General features: G+C 41.0%; 1 protein-coding gene across 4 annotated transcripts in view; it reads right to left on the reverse strand.

Moving 5' to 3' along the window:
- Positions 1 to 17: 17 nt before the first annotated feature.
- LOC123973866 (ephrin type-A receptor 6-like) overlaps positions 18 to 14,748 on the reverse strand; it is a 142,479-nt gene continuing 127,748 nt past the window's right edge. For 2 of the 4 annotated variants that reach the window (XM_046054222.1, XM_046054223.1), the window contains exons 10-15: positions 9,490 to 9,551; positions 9,030 to 9,239; positions 6,749 to 6,898; positions 3,841 to 4,034; positions 3,377 to 3,526; positions 18 to 1,218 (exon numbers count right to left, since the gene is read on the reverse strand). In XM_046054222.1, the coding sequence (XP_045910178.1) occupies positions 1,104 to 1,218; positions 3,377 to 3,526; positions 3,841 to 4,034; positions 6,749 to 6,898; positions 9,030 to 9,239; positions 9,490 to 9,551 (881 nt within the window). In that variant the 3' untranslated portion in view covers positions 18 to 1,103. Of the gene's footprint in view, positions 1,219 to 3,376; positions 3,527 to 3,817; positions 4,035 to 6,748; positions 6,925 to 9,025; positions 9,240 to 9,489; positions 9,552 to 14,748 lie in introns of all 4 variants that reach the window. The other 2 variants (XM_046054224.1, XM_046054221.1) reach the window with 2 other exon arrangements.

Raw genomic sequence — 14,748 nt, forward strand, 5'->3', positions numbered from 1 at the left:
CAGACAATCTTCTCCTATCTATATCTAACTTCTGTGAACATTCATATGTTAAGACAGTGGAGCTTGTGTACTTTCAGGCAATGTATAACATTCACAATCCAGAAAAAAATAAATACATGTCAGGCTTATCAAACGACTGTGAGTACACTGGTTGCTAAAAACTGTCAGTATAGACTTGTATGGTTATTCATCTGAAGGCAACAGATTCCAGTTCTGCAAGCTTGGCATGTGACAATAAAAACAGGTGGATGGTGTGAGCCTCAACAAGAGTTCTCTCATTGCACAATTCTTCATCTCTCTCTGAGATACTGAGATGACTGCATAATACTGTATTGCTGATTTGGATAAAACTCTCAAATAAATAAAACATTTTAAAGAAGATCCAGATTTACTAGGGCTTTTACACACAGGACTGCACATATATAGATATTCGGTTATGATAATAATTATCGATTAACTGTCTATACACTTTTAAAACATTCAAGAAATCTCCACAGCTCGCTTCTCACTTCTTTCTTCAAGTATTAGCGTACCAGATTCTCTGGAGAGAGGGTAAACTAAAGCAATGCAAATAATTTTCCTCTGTGAGAAATGATCAAACTCTAAATTAAAAAATATATCGAGGATACTTTTTTCAAAACAGGACATAACTTTTTCGATTGCACATCCGATAGCAGCTACATGAGCACATAACTCGGAGCGAGAAAAGGAAAAAACAAACAACCAAAACAGTCAAAAGATTCAGTAGATTACGTTTGCAAATCTACATTTCTAGGTATTGTTGCTTCACACACAAAGTACTGCTGTTGCAACAAGGCATTACATTCCCCTAAGTGAGGGCCTGGCCCAGTCTTTAAAGTCTATCAGGCTGTAATAGTCTGGCAGAACCAGGTATACTGGGTAAGGGGTGTATAGTAGGAAAAAGTCTGTTACTACTGGATGTGAGGGAGACCAGCAGACTGCCCTGCTGTGTCTGTCCAATGACCTGCTGTACGAGGGGTTATGACTCAGGCACAGGCTGTAGACAGTCGGTCCAACGGTCTAGACTTCACTTCCATCTGGTTCATCTATCTGTCCATCCCAGGTTGTCTTAAAGGGTGTCCTCATACATGGAAACCCTTCTCCTGTTCGTGCAGTAGCTGGAGGCGGAGGGTCTGTACGCTGCTGCTGATCCGCCGCTGGTGACCGATCAGCTCCACCCCTATACGCCTCACATCTCTAGGCCGAGAGGGGAAACACAAACACGCACGCACACACGCACGCACGCACGTACGCACGCACGCACGTACGCACGCACGCACTTTAACTATCACTTCATTAATTGCATAATTAGTGTCAGAGAGAACCTCTAAGTCGTGTAGGCAATGTTTACGCTGTCTGGCAAAAGGCAGCAATGTTTTAATCACAAATATTCTATAAGGTTCATTCATATAAGGTCTGAGTGAGGATTGACAAGTAAAACACATCTTGTAAAAACATTGCATGTATGTAAGGAGACCAGAATCTCAAACAGACACAGACAATTACCACATCAATAATATATATAATCATCCATTTTTGATTAAAAATACTTATTTAGCATTGTTCATGTAATCTTGTATACCTTGGTTTTTCTTTATTTCTCCTCTATTTTCATGTGTAAGATTTTACAGTATTGACCAGTATCATATTAAGGATGTTTTTATACATCATTGATGTGGTATTTAATTGTCTCCCCCTTTTTGATTGAAATGTGTTATTAATATAATGCTGAATCATGACAGAAACATTGTGCCTCTCATTAGCTCAGCGCTGACGGTGCGCTGGAATATAACCTTTCATTTTCATACACACCTGTCTACCAGGTCAGAATAATAAAACTAGTTTGTATGTAAGAAAATACGAGCTCACGTGTGATTTGAACACACTGAAACTGGATCATTTAAGTAATTGAATTCTAGCAGTTTAGTATGACACTGACATAAAGTTGGGGAACTTGTGAGAAACAGAATGGTCATCTTAAAAGCAGCAGAGGCCAAAATATCCCGACTTTTAGTCCCCTGAACCCTGAATCCTAAACTTCCCATAATACCACTTGTCTGATAAAGTCCACTCTGAAACTCCACAGGCTTTCAGAAAAAGGTTGAAGTCTTAAAGAGGTGGTATTATGCTTTTTGGCTTTTCCTCTCTCCTTTATTGAGTTATATATCTTTTTTGTGCATGTAATAGGTTTGCAAAGTGAAAAAGCCCAAAGTCCAGCCCAAAGGGAGTTCCCATCTCCCACAGAAAGCTCTGCTCTGAACCGCTTGAAAACAGCTCGTTTGTAGTCCAGCCGTTTCCCTTCCTTCACTGTGACGTCACAATGAAAACATGTCATAAAGCTTGCCAAGAGGCTAGCGGGGGTCAGGCACACCCTCAAACCAAGCTAGCCTGAGCATACGCCCTTTGATTTTAGTTAAGCCCCTTTTCCACTGCACAGTACCAGCTCGACTTGCTCGACTCGCGGGGATGCCTGTGCCATCCTGCGGGAGGAGCTGGCCTGCTCACAGAGCCCTCTGCTCCCGCCGTCACACGTTTTAACTTAAAAAAGAGAAAGCTGTGTGGATTGCTGGTCTGTGTGTCGCAGTTGTGTGTGGCGTTGCTATTACGACAAGCTATGTACTATCTTTGGGTACTATCTCCAATGGAAAACGGAGCAGAGTCGAGTCTATCAATTTGCGCCATGTCAGAACACCGGCAACAGTTTAGTCCTAAAAGACGATGCAACTCCGACTCTGTTTGTAAGATGTGGAACAATGATGTTGTGTGGTTGTGGACTTGAGTAACTTATACCATCTGCTAGGTTACGGTCGCAGTCTGAAGCGGCTTTGATTTGGATCACACTACCTTGTTTCTTACGACCCGCCCTTCTCTGCTTCTGATTGGCTAGTAGTCCTTAGCTGGGAACTGCGCATCTGCAACTCCCAACAAAGATTTTGTACAAGTAAGATGCTTCACTCTGTAGCTCAAGAGCGGAGCGTACAACACACAGGGTGAAAAGAGGAGCTACAGCAATGTGCAGTATGAGAAAAATATGGTGTTTTTTGAAAATAAAATCATGTAAACCTGTTCTGGTACAACCCCTAATTAAGATTTGGAACCTGAAAATGTGCATAATACAACCTCTTTAAGCTGAAACTGAGATCACCCCCGACGCCATCGCTATGACATCTACAGGGATGTTTTGTCAGATTTCTGAAAGTTCCCTCCTGGAGCCTCAGTCTGAATAGTACTGCTCATAACGAGTTAACTAAACCTTGTGGAGTGCCCCTTTAAATCACCGCTGCTGCTACAAAGATTGGTCATATTTGGTTTCATGCCATTTAATAATGGTTATGTTTTTGGCTCTTCTACTCACTCGATACTCATCCTCGCCACAGAATCCAATGTGTTGTAGCCTGCTGCCATGAAATTGCTCTTGTACTGACTCATTTTAATGGAGTCCAGCCAGTCGCCAATGGAGATGAACATCGGGTAGTCCATTTCCTCCCCTGGAGACTCTGGTAGACTGATACAAAATACAAAAAAAATACCCCCCAAATAATGTCAGATCCTGCCAGTATTTCTAAAGCATCTCAGGGATGGACTTTTCTTTACCACTTTACTGGCCTAAAGTTCTCAGAGTGACACACGCTTGGTCCTACTTTTAGGCGTAGGAGTAAGCGTATTATATGAACTATCTTAACCAGGAAGCCTTGACATCTTAACCTTTGCCTGGATTTACGAGAGATGTCCTACTACCGCTCACTTTTTATTAACTCAAGTTTAGTAACTCAAATAATTCTGCATTTTATAATACTAGAAATGAATTCGGTACTGCACCTCTGAATGTCCTCGACCAATGGCAGCAGGCTGCTGGGGTTACGGATCAGTTTATCCAAGAAGGTAACAACATCTGTGAATTTGGGCCGATGGTTCCTCTCTTTCTGCCAGCAGTGCAGCATAAGTTGGTGCAGGGCAACGGGGCAGCCCATTGGTGCAGGCAGCCGGTAGCCCTCTTCAATAGACAGAATCACCTGGAGAGACAGTGGCATGTGATGAAGGATGAAGTCTAAACGTGGAAGACGGCTGCTGTACTAGAATTTAATTAGCTTAAAAATTGAATACCTCTACTGTGTCACAACAAATTTACTTGTGACTAGTTTAAAAAGCTTTCTCTATGATCTTGCAGACTGCAGCAGACCAGACAAACACAATAAACCAACTGAATAACATAGCATTGTTTGGATTTATGGATTTGCATGTTATGTCTAAGGACCTGCTGTAAACCAAACAGTAAAGGCTGGACAGCTAAACAATGAGCTAATCTCGCTATAAAGCTCTGTATAGCTGAAAAGAGCTGCAGATTCAGGTGATAATTCTCTCTAGGTTCATCACAACGAGCAACCCATTTCACCTTACACACTGTCATTTGATCCAGAGTTATTGTAAAAAAGAATCGATTGTAGCCGCTTTAAGACACATTAATAATAGCTTTGCTTGTCCAATTGTGAGCCTGCAGCAAAGAGACAGATTACTTCCTTGATCCTAATCCATGAATCAGAGAAAGAACTGATGAAATGAACAGAGCAATAAAGGCCAAAAAATGGAAGCATCATATTTAATGCTTTTTTGTAAGCTATTATTTCCTGTAACCTCCTCCTTGGATGTTTGATTTCCTGTGCAATACAAATAAGTTTGAACTTCTTTATTTCATGTGCCCAACTCTTATCTGCACTATCGATCAATTACCAACATGCATTGTGTGCTAATGTAAATTCCTTTTTCATCTGAGCTGACAGTGACATTCCTGCAGCCTTCATATTGTAGGTCTCCTTATCATTTCGAGTCTATGAGAAAGTAGAGATGCATGTATCTTTGTAGGGAGCTGTGGTAAGTGGCTGACCAGGGTGAGATAGTGTTTGGCTGGTTTTGTGGTTTGGCTGGCCTTTTGCCTTGGAAAGCACTTCTAAGCAATTCCCAAACAGCACAAATCCTCCCCAAACCCAGGGACCTTAGTGGATGTGCGTGTGTGGGTGTCTGTGTATAGATGTGTACGAGTCTGTGTGCAAGGGGTTGAAGGGATTACAGTGGAGCTTTCACACTCAGCGGAGAAAGGGATGGATCTGCTTCCTCCATGGCCCCTCCAATCCCTGACCACAGCCCAGGGATCAGTGGGTTGCTCAGCCACACTGAATCCACAGCTTTAAACTCCCCCAATGCTGGACCGAAGTCCTCTGTACCTCTGACCTTTACTGCTGTTTCCCTTTCCCTCTCACTCATCTTTTTCATCCTTTTGGTGAGTCTCACCAGCATTTCTGTTCCTCTCCTCCTCTCTCTCAGCGGTTGGCTTTTGATGTGAGAAAACAGTCAGGGAGCAGGTGAAAGGGCAACAATTTTAACAGATATAATGGAAAACAAACTCAGAATTTCCTCAGTGGAGCAGGACTTAAATTGAGAAGTCAATACTGAAGTGTGTAGTAGTGTTGAGGTTAGAGAACCAGGCTTGTGAGGGGCGTATTTGTGGTAACAACACGAACATGTCTCTTCCATTCAGAGAAAATAGAGAAAATCACTTCAAGGAATAGTTCATCCTAAAGTGAAAATATACGTTTCATTTCATTACTCATTACTTGTTAGGTGGAACACCAGCAATGTTGCAGTCGACTTAGCCAGGAACTCTTTCTTAATATTTCCGAAAAGACAAAGAAGTGACAAATTTCCAAATAACTTGTGCAGGATAATCTAGTTGTTTGCATTAACGGTCAAAATAAAGTCCTTTGAGTGTTTTAGTCAGTATCTCCTAATTTTTCGCACAATGATTGATGTACAATGTTCCAACAGTCACTCTACAGTAGCAAATAGCTACAGCCTTCATATACCTTCAGAAGAATTGTATGCTTGAGCCTGATGTAGTGAGTATATGTAGCTTTATGGAGCTAGCGTTATCTTGTAAATGTACCGAGGTGAGCAAGAGCTGCTACACAAACACACACAAGCACACGCTGATCATACATACAGTCGGTTGATAGCTAGCTTTACAGCAAATATCTGTAGAGTCAGCCCATTAGTTGTTTTGGGTGAATTAATAGGCAAATAATTAAAAGTCTTGCCCACTTTCTTGTGTACTGCTTGAGTATTTCTTTGTTTGGGGCATTTGGGTCAACCTTCATCAGATATGTGGGCAAACATCACAGAGAGGAGACGTTTTGTACCAGATTAAGCTAGTAGCTAGCAACTCCAGTCCCTGGGCATGGCTCATGATGACCTCAGCATTTCTAAAATCCTGGTTAAGGTCCTAACTGTAACATGCCAACAGGACAAACCATAATTACTGTTACTTACTACTACCACCATAGTAGACAAACTCTTGTGTTTCATACCAATGAAGCTACTTTGAGGGATCAAACTAATTAAGAAAATCAAACTGATCTCTTCTTCTCTTTCACTTCTTTTATGAAATCACCAAAAAGCTACTTTGTGTCAGTCTCCATTTCCGTCAAATCTGACTATAAGTGTCTTGAATATGAAGTACGTTGTGTTTAAGACTTGCACACTTGGCAGCAGAAGCTTTTCGGATTAAGACTCGAGAGCTTTTTGATTGAGGACGGAGAGTGAGTCAGAGATAATGAGGTAATTGTGCAGTTGTGGAGCTACTTTATGGTTATTTTTGTATGTCTAAAGAACATTTTCCGGACTGGGTCACATGTTTCAACAAGTAAGCAACAGATGTGATGACTACAGTACTCACATCCTGATTGGACATCTCCCAGTATGGTCGCTCCCCATATGACATCACTTCCCACATGACAATGCCATAACTCCATGCATCACTGGCCGATGAGAATTTCCTGTATGAGATGGCCTCAAGAGCCGTCCATCGGATGGGGATCTTGCCACCCTGTTCACACACACACACGCAAAGTATAAAATAAAGACACACACATACACACACAAAAGTATCAGCATATATTAAGTACATCTTGAAACCAAAAGGTAAAAACTCTTCATCAGACATCAGAACATGAACACACATGAACATGTGTTCATAAATGGTTCTCCAACCCTAAAAAAATCTGAATTTCATCTGAAAATCACCATTTCTGCATTTATCACCTCAAGTTTCCATCTCACCTCACCTCCCCCTTCACTTCCCTTCTGTGGATTTTGACACACAGTCTTGTGGAGCAGAAAGCTAGACTTGAAACCATAAACACAGCATTCCCTTCACAAAATAACCTCAATACAAACCAGGAAATGGAGGTCACTGTGGGCTCAGACAGATTTACAGAGCACCGTCTTTTCAGCACAAGACTTGTTGAAGTTTAGCTTTTGCAATCTAAGGCATTTTCCACTGGCCTAAGGAGAGAAGTCTAAAAAAAGTCTAAAATTTCATCAGCTCAAGTAAGAGTAGGGTGACGCATCAGTTTGCTAGTGTCTCAAGCTTATGTAGATAACATCAGTGTGTAAATACAATCTTTGAATAGAAAATACAAGTATCCCAAATTCCAAATGCCTTATCAAAGACTTTTCCACGCTGGAAAAACCCATATCGCAGCCAGGGAAAATGTCAAACTATTCTTTTGAGAATAAAAATGATCAGACACAACAACAGCAGGTATTGGCAGAAAATCAAAGTTAAGTCCATACGAGTCCCGTCTCCAGTTTCAGTGCTGGTGTGATGTTTAGATTTTAGATGACAGCAGAGTTTTCAGGGTACTTTGTGCGGATGCCTGCTCACGCATGAAGCATGAAATGCGACTGTTTCTTGTTATGCGGTGATACAGGGAGGATCAGCCACAGAACAGCTGGTAGGGAGTGTCTTGTAAACTCTCAGTACATCTCTGTAAATTGAGTTGCTGTTTGCTTAGTTTCTCTATTCCTGTGCCTTTCGTAGTTCAAAACTTCCAACTCTACTTCTAATGAGGTTCTCTCACAAAGCCGAGTACAGACCAGGAGAAGTCAGCCAACTGCCAGTGAACATGACAGAACTGAGAAAAACCTGCATCCTTGTTATTACTGCTGTGGTGCTGTAAATATTAATAAAGCTGACATATGTATTGTTTTTCAGATCAATGTATTGTTCTGATATGCTATCTGCATGGTGGCTTATTGTAAAAGATAATATGGTTGGAGTCTCCCTCTATGCTGCTGTTGAGAGTGAGCTAGTGTGCTGGAACAAGGAGAGATGATCTAACAAGTGCTACACTAAATACTTAATTATCTTTGCTAAAGACATGAGGACAACATATATTATATCCTTACGGAAACCATCTTTGGCTTTAGAAGACCACTTCAGATGCATTTTTCAAGAGAGGGAATTAAAAACCTTTCCCGTCATTAAACACAAATGCAGCCCCGAATAAAAGTAATAAAAACCTCTCAAAAACACTTTCCAACAGTGAGAGGCATAAATGTTCATTACCAGAGATGTTCCGCACGTCATTATTTGTACTTGTATGTGTCTATTTATAGAGGTAAAACATGCAAAACATACTTATGAGTGAAGAAGGACAACAGTTATCTTTTGGTGTATGTTCAGGGACATCTCTGCCTTCTACCCCTGAATCCCCAATAAAAAGTATTTCTAATAAGATTCAAGCTCAGGAACTAGACCCGAGTTGAGATGTCACTGTTGTCCGAAGGGTGTTAAAGTCCAGTACCAAACTGCTGATACAAAATCTTAATATCTGACCATTTTCACAACTGATAATGCAACATTTCAGTTTTCATTCCATAGAACTGCATCCTTGTCACGGTGAAAATAAAGCCAAACCAAACAAAGCAGCACAATTGAATGTCTCCATCCATCCGGGTTGATAATAAATAAAACTAATAGTATTACATCCATCATATCTGACCCAAAATGTCACTCATAGGTTACACGAGATTAATTAACTTAACCCCAGCTTGGAACCTGTGCTGTAAGGATACAATTAGCTGTGAAATAGAAGTTGTACCAACAAGCTTTGATAAAACCTGTAATAAATTAGTAGCAGCTGCTTGTTTTTAAAAGGTTGAGTTATGTGTACCGTTGTTGTGTAAGCCGCCTCCGGGTCATCCTCTAGGACTCGGGACAGGCCAAAGTCTGACACTTTACACACCAGGTTGCTGTTGACCAGGATGTTCCGAGCTGCCAGGTCTCGGTGAACATAGCCCATGTCGGACAGATACTTCATGCCCGAGGCGATGCCACGCAGCATGCCAACCAGCTGGATGACAGTGAAGTGACCATCATGTTGCTGAAGGGGAGAGCAGGATACAGTGAAAACTTGACTGACGGATGAGCCATTGCAAAACCCAGAGGCAGCGCAGACAATGATAGAGAAAAGGAAGGTCGATAAAGATGAATAGCAAAAACAAAAAGACAAAGGAATTACACTGACAATAGTAGTTTAAATAATAGTTAATAATAATAGTTTTTAGATAGTGAAATTATTCAGTATATATTTTTTATATGTTTAGAATTAATACTGGCACCTCAACACTCACCCTCAGAAAGGAGTCCAGCGATCCATTTTCCATGTACTCCACCACAATCATCACAGGCCTGCCTACAAACACAAAAACACACTCTTTATTTTCTCCAAAAATCATTGCTTTGCTATAACAGATTTATTTTGCTTGTAAGGACAGTCTACAGTGTAGGGTGGAAGAAAAGGCAGAAGAAATGCAACAGAACTGCAATAAGACTTCCAGGTATGACACTTTTGTGTCCCAAATACACATTAACAAAACCAAGCCAGTCTTCTTTTCAGAGGTATGCCCTGCTTTTCTGTTTGCAGGGACTTAAAGAAGTAGTGGTTTGTGTGTGTGTGTGTGTGTGTACAGACTAATGCATGACTAATGCCATCATAGATCACAGATCACAGATCACGTTAATGAATATAGTCTGTGCGGGACAGTTAACAGCTAATAAGATTGTATGTAGATGTTAGTCTGTGCTTACAGGTTTTAAGGTAAATCCAGAGGCGTGCGACCTCTGTATATAGCAACCATAAGTCGCATTGGATAAAAGCGTCAGCTGACCCCACAAGTGTTCACTGACCTTCTAGTCTGTTTCTCACATGTAACTGTCCTGAGACAACCGTTAGACTGATAAGGTAGTAGCTACAAGAATGTGTACAAGAGCTCACTGGCTCCACAGATTAGAGTACAACTTGGAATCATGGATAGAATAGATTCCAATATGACGAAGCATTGGAGTCTAAACATCTAAACATGTTCTAGGTTAAGGCCAGCTGAAGATGACCTAATAGGGAAACCTACAGGCACTAGGTGGAAGACAGAAACGTAAAAGAGACCAAAAGATGTTATCCTTCAGATTTGGTGTTGGTATTTGACGTGTTCACATGCTGTATGCAGGCACTGTATCTCCTCAGCTTCAATAAACCATGCTATGTTAAGTCTTCATCAGTCTCCAAAACTTCTTCACACCTGAATCTGTCTCACAATATTTCTTCAACACCAATCCTATTAGATTTGAAAAATGCTGAATGAATCTGTCATGATTTTCAACAAAATAGACACATATTTGGCAATTAAACGCCCTAATTCACAAATGCCTCTGCATCTATTACCATTTATTATGTAAGCATCTAAACTTGCTTGTGCATACAGATAGGATATAGGATAGCATGTAGCAAAGCACGATCAATTATTGCATGTACGTCATCAAACTATTAGTTAAGAAACACTGGTCCCAAAATTATCCTCTGATGAACCGCAAGATTACATTCAGAGTCATGTCGAGGACACATTAGGCTCTGTTCAACACTGGCTGACAAAATCACAGAGTGTGTGTGTGTGTGTGTGTGTGCGTGCAACTGCCTGTCTAAGACAGAGAAAAGGGAAGAGAGGGCCGAGGAAACACACAGACCATTAGCATTTGATTGATGCATCGAGCTAAGATGCTCAGTTCATAAAACATCTCCATCTCAATGTGTCTAACCTACCGAACGGGACCTGTTCAGTATTCGGTCCATGTATGACACAAGACATTAGTTAGAAACAGGTATAGGCACAATCTCTCTTTCCAAATGTTGCAGTTTCCCCACAGAGGATCCCTACAGTGCTACAGATTGACTGGTTTACTGCTGGGCAGCAGTTGTCCAGGCCTGTTACTGTGGTGAAGTAACACCATGATATCACACCTCCGATTCAAGACTGCTTTTTTCCTCACATGGGAACGTGAACTATCACACAAGATTGGGCATCGCTCAACTTATAATGTCAATGAAAAGACTTGTAAAGGGGTTCCATACATATGAATAGCTTTATAGGATGCAGAATGTTTTGTGGTTCATAATTGTTGCGGAAATGATTGTGAGGCAGGTGTCAATCGTGTGGAAGAAGGTCTCAGAAACTCATGACGGCTTACACAGCATGTTTAATGAAGCTCGGCTGAGGAGATCATGGCATCAGCAGAGTGTCAACACAATGCATGGCCAACCAACTCTGAAGAATCCTTCTTGGTCCACATTATTATCTCTCTCCTATCCCAAAGCGTCTATGGTCTGTCCCTACAAGGTCATCTTTAACTGGCCTAAAGCTGTACAGCCAATCTGCTGGATGTTTAGACTCAAATGCATTACCTAAGTCACGTTGAAAATCTAGAGGTCTCATGTATGGCATTACAAGTGGAGACAGTGAGTCTGTAAACATACAAGACACTGTTATCTTCTAGCCTTGAGCCTGAACTACAGTGTCCCCCTATCAACCCAGCTGTCGCCACACTGTCAGGGAGAGAGACAGAGGCAAAGAGCTATGTCAAAGAAGTCAAGAATCTGTCTACTTCTGCGGTCTGCTAGCAACCCAGAGCGTGACCTGTATTTGACCCATACCTCACCTGTTCCCGAATGAATCCCAATGAGAAAATCTCCCACAATAATCATAACGCAAGAGCGCAATGCAGAACAACAGTGTCACTTTCTAGAGTTAAGGCATTTGATTTAAATGACACCAATCAAATGCCGCAAAGACATATTACACAGCTTGTGACATGTCGCAACAAGTCTAAATGACATCTGTCACCACAGCGTCACCCCCCTCAAAAAGATGTTTTTAAAATTGCTGTGACAGACAGGCAATAACAACCAGAACATTAATGGTGTGAAAGTGTCTGAGGTACTCAACGTCTCATTAGAGAGACAGGAGACAGCAGGTGAGCTTCAGCAAGGCTTCTGGCATGGACACATTATCTGTTTTCAGCTGAATGAACAAGTGGAACTATAAATTAAGAAACTCGTCATTGTAATTTTCTGAGCTATTTGTTGTGGTTGCAAAACAGATTCACAAAGCCCCTGTTTATTTGACTAAAAATGCACCGTGCAGAGTAAGGTAATGTTTGGGACATTTGGAATGATCTCATTTACTGCATTGGAGACAGTTCCAGATGCTCACCAGTGAAGTTCAGTTTGTGCACGATGCTCTTTATCGGCGGTGGGGAAGTGTTGTTTCCAAAACAGCCACTTAGTCCTCATTGTTAAAGCCTTTTCTCTTGTGTAAGGAAAACATACTGCACCAAAACACTTCCTCTGTCCATAATGCAACAGAATTATATAAAAAGATGGTGTAAGCCATGGTCTTCTGGATACCAAAATATAATTGTTCCACTGGATTGCCAAGTACTCATCTCTTACTGCATGTTTCACTTGCTCTTGTGTGATTTTTATTTTTTGGAAGGGACTTTAATGTTGGAAATGGGCATTTACATTTTGATCTCTTGCAGTTAAGGAACAAAAGTTATGAACAAGTATATTGTGGCATTCAGAAGGTGATGCAGCAGCTCCAAACAATCCTTGATATAAAACCGAGAAATATTGATTGTCAATTAACATTCAGCTGGAATACTTTTAACATTAAATAATCTAACCCCTTCAAGCTCATCATCAACATGGGAGTGATCAACCCTACATTCCTGTCACCAGGCACAGTGGGTTTATGGATGGATGGATGGATGTGCAGTGCCTTTCTTACTTCAGACCAAACAGTTTAAAAAAACAAAAAAACATCTAATCATCATTATAGCCTTAAATTTGCATATAGTTTCTGCCAACACCAGTCCAGCCGGGATAGACAGCAAATTATTTGATCAAGCTTGGCTTTCCTGAGCTAATTAGCAATGTTTGGATACAATATATAGTTATCCAGTGCAGCGCCTGAACAAAAATGCACCTGTTTACCAGAGTCTAATGTGTCACCTTGCTATTTCAGAGCAGGTATAGCAGTCGGTCACAGCACAATACTCTCCATAATTAGTCTCTGAAGAACAACAACAGATGTACAGAGTGAAAGACAAACAGACAGAAAATGGATCCTCAGAATGAATGTCTTTCTTTATATGATGCCTCCTGCCAAGCACAAATGGCTTATGATTGCATGATTTGGTGTTTTAGAGTATTATGTGAGTATGTTTGTATGTGTGTGCATGCACCATCGGATAAGTGGAAAGAATAGGAAATGGTTTGCTCAGAAAACTCCCTCTCTATCGAATAAATGAAGATGATTAAGAACCAATTAAACCTTTCTTCTTAAGTTAGATTCAATCCATTTTATTGAATATATTTCAGGCTTTTATGTTTTCGCGTTTCCTGTGATATCAACTGGTGAAAACAAGTTCCATATTAAAATATTAGTGTAACAAAATATGATTCAGAGGGTGGTGATGGTATAGTGGATAAGATACATGCCTTTGGTGTGGAAGCGTGCAACCTCTGACATGTATAGCAATTGTAAGTTGCTTTGGATAAAACGTGTCAGCTAAATGAATAAATGTAAGAAAACATCTGTATGGGTTGATTGTGCAGCAGCCCACATTTACGTTTATTGTTAGGGGGAGATCTCTAGTGGCCATATTATGGTAGCAAAGGAAGAAATCAGATGATGTAGTATAAAGGTCCGCATAACCACCTGGGGATTGGTGTGGATGGAAGGATGGGTCAAACAAACAGGACTTTCACTCAAGAGACAGAGGTTTGATTCCAGTGTGAAAGAAGGTCAAAATTCACCGATTTAAGTTTTAAATTAAATAACAAGCGGTTGTGTGACGGTCAAATATATTGATTCACTGTGTTACAGCCGCCGTTTTGGCCGCTAGTAAAAGTTACTTCAAAGCGCTGGGTACTTCCGGTCGGCTCTGAGGCATTGTGAGGCTACCCAGCTGACCAATCACAGTGCTTATGGTCCGCGTCGACTCGACGTGTAGTTACATTTTTGAGGAGGTGCACGTCAGGCGACGGCGTAGCCTCTGCGTAGCCCCTTAGCCTACGCTGTCGATTTGACGCAGAAGTATAAATTACCCTTTAGGCTACGTCATGTGAGTTTCACAATGTTAACCACATGTTTAACGTCATGTGACTTACTTAATGTACTTAAGGGCCGGTACACCTGTCGCTGTATTTTCCGTCTTGGGGAACAGTCATATGCGGTATGTTGTTTTGAGGCAATTGACAAGCTATATTAACTATTTGTACTTATTTTGTTGTTTAGGTATGAGGACGTTTTGCTATATTTTGGCTGTGGAGTAATATCAACAGCTGTGAAAAAACTCAAGCAGACGGTGTTGTTGACCTCTCATGAGATGAAAGGTCTGTCATGGGCACAGTGACTCAAAATGTTTGAATTCCTTTTCTTACAAGAGAAATAATCTGTGGAAGGATTTGTTCATAGCTTCAGAGACTACAGTAAAATCTATCGGTGCAAAATATCAGCAATCAGCAGCTTCAATGCACTAATGGCAGTATTGGCCTT

Source organism: Micropterus dolomieu, linkage group LG07 (assembly GCF_021292245.1).
Source record: "Micropterus dolomieu isolate WLL.071019.BEF.003 ecotype Adirondacks linkage group LG07, ASM2129224v1, whole genome shotgun sequence".
NCBI classification, from domain to species: domain Eukaryota; kingdom Metazoa; phylum Chordata; class Actinopteri; order Centrarchiformes; family Centrarchidae; genus Micropterus; species Micropterus dolomieu.